Source organism: Mytilus galloprovincialis, chromosome 4 (assembly GCF_965363235.1).
Source record: "Mytilus galloprovincialis chromosome 4, xbMytGall1.hap1.1, whole genome shotgun sequence".
NCBI classification, from domain to species: domain Eukaryota; kingdom Metazoa; phylum Mollusca; class Bivalvia; order Mytilida; family Mytilidae; genus Mytilus; species Mytilus galloprovincialis.
In genome coordinates, this window is record NC_134841.1 from 50,047,583 (window position 1) to 50,057,012 (window position 9,430).

At 30.3% G+C, this 9,430-nt stretch overlaps 1 protein-coding gene across 2 annotated transcripts in view; it reads left to right on the top strand.

Annotated features, from left to right (window-relative positions):
• Nucleotides 1–8,697, top strand: part of LOC143072356 (limbin-like) — a 57,896-nt gene extending 49,199 nt beyond the window's left edge. Inside the window, exon 31 of one of the 2 annotated variants that reach the window (XM_076247248.1) lies at nucleotides 2,879–2,936. In XM_076247248.1, the coding sequence (XP_076103363.1) occupies nucleotides 2,879–2,932 (54 nt within the window). In that variant the 3' untranslated portion in view covers nucleotides 2,933–2,936. Of the gene's footprint in view, nucleotides 1–2,878 lie in introns of both variants that reach the window. The other variant, XM_076247246.1, reaches the window with a different exon arrangement.
• Nucleotides 8,698–9,430: the final 733 nt, after the last annotated feature.

A 9,430-nucleotide genomic window follows, 5' to 3' on the forward strand; every position in this document is an offset into this window, starting at 1 on the left:
GAAAATTGAAGAAATTTTTTTCAATAGCCATAATGAAATCTTACTAAACCAAACTCCGTTTTAAAAGGTATTTTAACCATTTTTGAAGACCAGTAGCCATAAAGTTCAAATTTCAATATCTGACTATCTGTGGCATTTTGGTTTGCATGATTTACCTCTGTTTTTCTTTCTATACATAATCTCTCTATGATGTACAAAAGTTTTGTTAATATAAAAGTACAATTTTTGCATCTATTATTTTGTTGTTTGTTGCACCTTTTTTGTACTTTGTATCACTGTGTAGGTGTTTTTAGATGTGATCATTATTTTTTAAATATATTTTAGTATATGTTGGGTCAATGTGTTAAAACAACATTTATTCAAAACTATGCAATCCATTCTATCAATAGGACCAAAAATTGTTTTTTGTTGCACTATATTTATAAAGGGATGCAATTAACAAATCTTCAATATAAAAAACTCTGAAAATTGGGGGAGGGTTTTTTGCAACGCACAGGTATTATTTAAAATCTATTTTCTATTTTATTGTTTGAACCATATTTGAGGTACCAAATTCAATAACTTATAAAGTCTTTCAAAAATTGAAATATAATGTATCTACAAAATTACTATCTTACATGACTTGTATTAAAAATAAATGTCTCCAAAGTAGACTCAACATTTTAATCATAAATTATTATACAAATAAAATATTATACCAAAATAACAGACATTGAATATTTGAACTAAGAATAACTGATATTCAAAAAAATCTTTGTGATAACCTTTTCCATTGATTAATTCACATCAAACTATAATATATTCAAACTCTTTTTCTTAGTTTTTGTATTATTTCAATGTTTTGTACCTTGTGTTGATAAAAAATGAAATCCTCTGAAGTTCTATCAGGTATTCAGTATAATATTGATCTACAACAATAAGTGACCTGTCATGTATCATCATTCTAAAAATATATTTGTTACAAGTCAATCCAATTTTACAGGATATAAGTATCGGCTAGCTATAAAACCAGGTTTAATCCACCATTTTCTACATAAGGATATGCCTGTTTGTCAGTTTTTTTATGCATTCTTTTGATGTGTTTGAGCTTTTGATTTTGCCATTTGATTATGGACTTTCTATTTTAAATTTTCCTCAGAGTTTAAGGGCCAAGTGAGCTTTTCTCATCACTTAGCATCCGGCGTCATCCGGCGTCGTTGTCGTTAACTTTTACAAAAATCTTCTCCTCTGAAACTACTGGGCCAAACTGAAGCATACTTGGCCACAATCATCATTGGGGTATCTAGTTTTAAAAATGTGTCCAGTGACCTGGCCAACCAACCAAGATGGCAGCCATGGCTAAAAATAGGACATAGGGATAAAATGTAGATTTTGGCTTATAACTCTGAAACCAAAGCATTTAGAGCAAATCTGAGAAGGGTAAATTTGTTTATCAAGTGAAGATCTATCTGCTCTGAAATTTTCAGATGAATTGGACAACTGGTTGTTGGGTTGCTGCCCTGCATTGGTAATTTTAAAGAAATTTTGTCGTTTTTGGTTATTATCTTGAATACTATTATAGATAGAGATAAACTGTAAACAGCAATAATGTTCAGCAAAGTAAGATCTACAAATAAGTGGGCATGACCAAAATGGTCAGTTGACCCCTTAAGGAGTAATTGCCCTTTATAGTCATTTTTTACCAATTTTTCAAAAATTTTTGTAATCTTTTACAAAAATCTTCCCCTCTGAAACTATAGGGCCAAATTTAACCAAACTTAACCACACTCATCATTGGGGTATTAAGTTTAAAAAATTTGTGCGGTGACCCAGCCAACCAACCAAGATGGCCGCCATGGCTAAAAATAGAACATAGGTGTAAAATGTAGATTTTGGCTTATAACTCTGAAACCAAAGCATTTAGAGCAAATCTGACAAAGGGTTAAATTGTTTATCAAGTCAATATCTATCTGCCCTGAAATTTTCAGATAAATTGGACAACCGGTTGTTGGGTTACTGCCCCCTTAAGGAGTTATTGCCCTTTATAGTCAATTTTTAACAATTTTCATTAATTTGGCAAAGTTCATTATAGATTAGAGATAATTGTAAGTAGCAAGAACGTTCAGTAAAGTAAGAACTTCAAACACATCAGCATCACCAAAACACAATTTTGTCATGAATCCATCTGTGTCCTTTGTTTAATATGCACATAGACCAAGGTGAGCGACACAGGCTCTTAAGAGCCTCCAGTTATTGTTATTTTACTTTTTGCTGCAATTTGTTGTTTTACAATATAAAGGATTGTGGGTAATCAGTGGTGGAGCCAAAAAAGAGGGTGGGGGTTCTAGGGGTTGGAACCCCCCTTTTTTTGGGGGACAGTCAATGCATTTGAATGGGGACATATAGTTGGAAACCCCCTTTGTCCTGGATTATGAACCCCCCTTTTTAAAATTGCTGGATCCACCCATGGTAATGTCATTGTGAGTACACCAAAATGAACTTAAAAAAACAACATTACACCATTGTATTGACATTTCATTGAAGATGATAATGATTGAGTAGGTATATAATTATTCTGTGAATGTCAGACATTAAATTATCTGTAAAAAATATCAAGGATAGTTCATCAATTATGCTATGAATAACCGTGAAAGCAAGTCAGATATTTTTTTTTAAAAGTATCAAGGATAGTATATCAATTATGCTATGAATAACAGTGAAAGCAAGTCAGATATTTTTTTTTAAAAGTATGATGACTTTGGAACAATTATAAAATATATGCTGGATAGTTATAAATTCACTTTTTGAAGATTTTTTGTTTCATCTGAAATATTTTTATAAGTTGATAATGAATTATCAGGAGTGGTTTATAGTAATAAATATTAATCTTTTTTCACAGCACTGGAAGCCGGAAATCCCCCAAGAAGAAGGGGAAGAAGAAGAAGATGGTTGACGAGGATGACTACTATGACAATGAACAAGATTTTGGTGGTTATGGTGAGCGACCAGAGCCACTGGGAGGGCATTCTGATAACTATTATGAAGATCATTCATTTGACACGCATCAAAGGTTTCGTAACTATGAAAATGATTCTGATAGACCAACTTCAAAATCCAATAAAAGGCGTTCGTTTGGTGAGGATATTCATTTTGAATCACCTGTAGCCTCAGCGCCACGTCAACTACCTCCATTACCAGCAGAAGCTGGTGGAAGAAAAAAGAAGAAAAAGAAGCTCTTGAAAAAATTAGCAGAATCTACCTATCATGATGAGGACAATTTTTAGAGATTTAATAATAATACCAGTTCAAAACTGTTTGTAGAAATTACATCATAACCGTCCATAACTATTTGTAGAAATTACATGATAACCGTCCATAACTATTTGTAGAACTCTTACTTGTTACTCATCTAGAGTGTAGATTTCACCTATAGATAGCATGATATGTTTCCACTTTCTTTGTTCTGTTTTGAGAAACAAGAGTTAAATTTTTCCCGGTAATTTCTATAAAAGAAACAAATGGAAAAAAATTAAGAATTGTATATATTTTTTAAATGATTTTTAAATTATTTAGATAATTGAAAACCATAGCAATATTGGTTATTGTGTTATTATTTTTATTTCTGTGATATTCAAGTCTGTGATTTTGCTCAATTTATAAGTCTTTTATATTTTATATTTTTTCATTTTGATTAATACATAGGATTTTGAAGCTTTAAATTTTATATTTCTCAGGCATTTGTTGATTTCTTATCTAATATTTCAATAGCTTTTCACCAGAAAATGTCATTTTAAAATGCTATTTAAGTTTTTTTCAGAGACATATTTGAAAGTATATGGTTACTTCTCAATTTACTTATCTAATATATGCTATTTGTGTAGACATTTAACCTAAAATGCCAAAAGAGTTTGATAAAAGCATGTAAATGTTTTAGTATATTTTCTCATCCATAAGGTACTCTCCAGTTTTATTAACAAGTCAAGATGACACAGCAATAAAAAATAAAGTGATGTTGTATGATTTCCAATGTGATAACAATCTAATAAAGACACAAGATATAAACAATTACAGGTCACCATACACCAAGCACTTTTACAGAAAAAATAAGCCTATGATCCTGCCTCAATCTTTGCTCTTCATTTAAGAACTCATCTGGTTTCAAGGTACTAGGCATTTGAAAATAAAGTAAACATTTGATTAATCGATCATATTATAAATTAGAATTTGATTAATAAGGAAAACCAATTTTCACATTTTATAGTAATTTGGAATTATTTTTATTTAGTATTTGCAATGAATTTGTAGGGTAATAAATATTCTCTGTCATATGTATGAAATTGTTCCTTCTCCACAATATATTGTTCTAGTGTCCAGTCATTGTAAGCATCTGTACACCTGACCTTGCTGCTAAGTAGTAAGTGAGAATACTTGTGGCCTTGGGCATTAGGTTATTTTATATTAACCAAATAAAAATTTATTGTTCATGTTGAACCTTTTATGGTAAATTTACTGATTTAGTAATAGTTGTTAACATATCATACAAGAAATATTCACTCTTTAGCAGTTTCAAATTAAAAGCATATTTTGTAAAAAATTGTGGGCAAAATCGCTCTTTAAAATTTTCCATTTGGGAGCTCTCATTTGGGGAAATTCCCTGCAAATAGTGACAGTTGGCAGGTATGCAAACTATTTTTAAAAAAAAACCCAGCTTTGATTTTTTAAAGAAAATACGTTGGTTTTTTTTTTTACTAAATCACATGATATTTTAAAATGTTCATCTCTGTCCTGTTACCAATACCCTTTTTTGGCAAGTTCATGAACTATTTTACATTTTTATAATAACTTTAAAGAAAATCTACTATTTGTGAAAATATGAAACAAATAACTTTTCCCTGCTTCCCCATATTTTATGCAGAAGTAAGACAACCAAATCTTCTTTCATTGTGGCCTATGGTTTCAAGGAAATTTTAGGGTTAAAGGTTCTAGAAGTCTGCAGTGTAAATGCATTATGGGTACACAAACTTAATTGAACTTTTTAAATACATCAGTTGTAACTGTCATTTTTATTTGCTTGTTAAATAACAAAACCATTTTCATCAGCAAAATCTGTTATCTCAAATTTTAACAGTTTCTTTTGCACAATATTCAGTTTAATAAAATTAACATTTTCTTTTTTCTTTTCCATGTTTACATCCATTTTTATACTAGTATTATATATTTGTTTAGGGGCCAGCTGAAGGACGCCTCCGGGTGCGGGAATTTCTCGCTACATTGAAGACCTGTTGGTGACCTTCTGCTGTTGTTTTTTGTTTTTTTTTTTTTTTCTATGGTCGGGTTGTTGTCTCTTTGGCACATTCCCCATTTCCATTCTCAATTTTATTATACATGTATATATAAGTAAAGTAACCCTTCATCAAATGTAAAAAAAAAAGCAGAAAAAAAAAACAAAACAGAATAATCTACATATTACAAAATGTATTGCTAAAGTAACTATTAACTTCTCCTGTTTATTTGCCAAGCATAAGTTGATTCCAGTTCAACTGACCAGTCTATGTTTTAACAAAACCAGTTATGGGTGTAATTTAACTCCTATATTGTCAGTTTCTATTTTGTCATATTCTAAACAGATTTGTTTGTATGCAGGTGGATGGAAAACAGAATCAAAACATTTTACGTAACTTACATTCCTTATTTGTTGTTGTTAATTGCTATCAGTTATATTTATGAGTAATTCAAATTGTTTTTATGTGAACCTTATATATTTATTGTTATGATACCTTATACATTCATTTGCCAATTTTGTGAACCTTGACTTTTATTAATTTAAATGATATCTTGACATCAGGTTGCAAACCATTTCTGCTCAAGATTCTTCAGTTTTAGATTTATACTTATTTAAAAGAAAAGAAAAAAAATCGTCTATATACAATTATAATACATAGTTCATTATCACGGTTATGGAACAAACTACTTGCATTAATAGATAGCCAATTGTCAATTTCTGTCATATTTTTCATGTTTATCTCTTTACATTAGTTTCAAAAAGATATAACTAGTTTGGCATGAGGTTTTGTAATTATCAAGTGTATTAATTTTTTGTTATTATAGTTGAATTATGTTTAGAATATATCCTTATTCCGTCTATGAATGGCAGCCATTTTTATATTCATGTTTACTGTCTTGCTCTTTATACCAAAAATAAAAAATCTTAGAAATACAAATGTATTATCTTGTACCACAATTTTACCTGGCCATATCTGACTAACATGATCTAACATGGAATATAAAGTTCAAGGTCATATATCAAATCAATCATGACTGCATAGTCAAATGTATTGTCAATTCAATGCTCAATAGGTATTACGAAGATTCAGGGTTTAGTCAAAAGATTGGTGAAAGATACCAAAGGGACAATCTCAAACTCATTATATAAAAAAGAAGATGTGGTATTATTGTCAATGAGACAACTATCCACAAAAGACCAAAATGACACAGACATTTAATAACTATAGGTCACCGTACGGCCTTCAACAATGAGCAAAGTCGAAATAATAATGCAATGTCATGACAAGAAAAGAAAGACTAAAAGCAAACAACAGTATACAAAAACAACACAGAAAACTATAAAGACTGAACAACAGGAACCAACTAAGTAGTCTTATCTTATCTTGTGTTAAATAGCCTGATAGATACTAATTATAGTACATGAAAATACCTCGCATCATCTATTTTCATACATTAAACAGGTATTCCTACAAAAAATAAGGCCAAGACTATTGATTTTTTTATATTGATTTTGTTTAATTGTTAAAACCCTTTATTCAATTGTGGTGATTTGTTAATTTTATCTAAACATGTACTTCTATCCTCTGAATTAGTCGTATTTATATCTTTAATTTGTGCTTGTATATCATCCGGAGTATCTATAGGTATAGCTACTGACGAAGTTGACGATTCCCGATCTGTATCCCGATCTGTATTCAACGATACATTATCTTTTATTGTGTTGTTATTTGGATTTGATATTTGAATGGTACATGCATTACTAGGGTTTAATTGTTCTGTTTTTTTTTAATCTATTAAAGAGTTGTTCTTGCAATCTTCTTTTCCTTGTTTTTCCATTAAAATCACCTCTTCGAAAATTTTGTTAAGCTCATTTAAATTTACATCTTTCCCATTGAGGTGCCTACCAGGGTTGAAATTTGTATTTTGCTGCTGATCTGTCCTCTAAGATCATTTATGTTATACCTTATAATGAATACTTTGCCAAATTTAACATGAATTTATTGTGTTGATCAAATTAAAGCACTGTTTATTATGTATTTTTGATGTTTCCTATGATTAACATAAATCATAATTATGTTTTAATTTGTAACCTCAACCGAACATAAAACATTTATCAATATAATACAAAACTCTCACATGGGAGTAGCCACTTGCAAATGTCAAGTGCATTTTTATTCAGGTAATAAGTACACGTAATTCATTTTATATCAATGAGAATTGGCTCTCTCTAACTAGCACTGCCCCATCAATATTTGCGACTCATCTTGGACTATCAACCTGTAAATAAATAATTTTTATAATTATTCATTTGGAAAAAAGCATCTTGAGCACTTGACTGCAATGACTCGAATGACTAACCACTATCAAACCACCAGTGCATGAAATTCTACCTGCATACTTTATATATCCAATCAAACAGACCTTTCTTTAAATAGCATAAACACATGTACCTTTATACCAAACATAACAAACTAGCATTGATATATGTACAACTTTGATAAATCATAATGATACTCTTCAAGTCTATACATTTTCTGATTGCATTTTATCACAGTTTAGTACTATCACAAGTGTTCATTTGTTTGGAGTAGGAACAGTAAAGGTCTTTCTTTGACCTTAAACTTTAAAAATATTCAACAAAAATAAGCAGTTGTTCAATTTTAAATTGTACAAATTTTCATAAATGGAACGTTTTTTTCTCTATTTGCTATTCAGGATATGGATATATTCAGACATATGATTTTTTATATTATTAATTGTTGCTTGCATGCTTGCTTGCTTAAAATGGCCACTGGCCAATGGCAAATAGTTTAGTCATGTTGATGAAGAGGATATCTTATATTAAAATTTCAATTAGATTTACATTTCATAATTCAATTAAAATAGCTTTTAACCTATGTAAAGTTTGCATGTCAAGTAAATGTTTGCAATGGTATGATACACACCTGACAATTAAAATCAGCCAAAATAATGTTTTTTTCTTTCATCTAAACTACAAAATGAAACCATTGGGTTTCAAACATTGTGCCAAAACTTACTTTTTGTTTTGATTATTCAATCAGATAGATACCAAAATAATAGATATCAAAATAATAGGTAAAATCCAAAATAAATGGGATAAATCTTCATTAAAGGGCAATAACTACTATAAGGAGTTGTCTTATCTGGAATTTTTTTTTATTTTAAGGGTAGTATAGACCTTTCATGAATCTACTAGTACCTCCACATATGAAATATATTAAATTATGTAATTTCTCCATATTTCATATTGCACAATTGTCATTAAATATCACAAAGAAAGATTTACATTATGCAATTTTACCAATACACATATATGACTTAACACATACAACTTGAACACATTTTTTTAAAAGTGGCTGGGACAAGAATTCACCGTTTTTATTGTCTTTGTATATTAAATATGAAACTGTTTAGTGATTCTTGGTTATTTGTTGTTTGAGCAAATACATTGCTTAGCAAAATCGTCATCTCTGGGTTTTTTCTTGTTTTTTTTTATACCTGTCATTTTTTTTAATTTATTGTTTCCTTTTATTGCCAGTATGCTGTCAGAAGTACTGGACCGAAAGCACAGGTCCAACTCTCTCTACCAGTAACGTAAACGGCTAACGGGGTAAAACGTCAATGACTCAGGGCCGTAACTGGGCAAATGAGGCAAATGCCTCATGCTGGAAATTTCAAAAAAAAAAATAAAATAAAAAAAGATTGTCTTTATATCAAATTGTTTTCATGGAAAGTGTCTTGCAAGAAGCAAGTTCTCTTCACTCCCTGATGTCGCCCCTGCATTTTTTTCGTGATCTATGTTTCTGTTTTACTTTTGGTTTTCGGAGTTGATGGTCTATTGTTTGTACTTCTGTGTCTCGGGTTTGTCTTTTGTTCTTTTATTGTCCTACTTTATGACTATAGTCTGAGTGTTGTTTTTCATTTGTAAACGTGTGCAATGTTGCATGTCTACCGATGTCCAAATATTGTGCGGGAAAATATTTTAAGAATATGCTCTCGTTTTTTATATAGATTACACCGTTGGTTTTCCCGTTTGAATGGTTTTACACTAGTAATTTTGAGGCCTTTTATAGCTTTTTGTTCAGTGTGAGCCAACATGCGCGTAGCCACGTTACGTCAAAACGCCCGGGCGTACACTTGCATT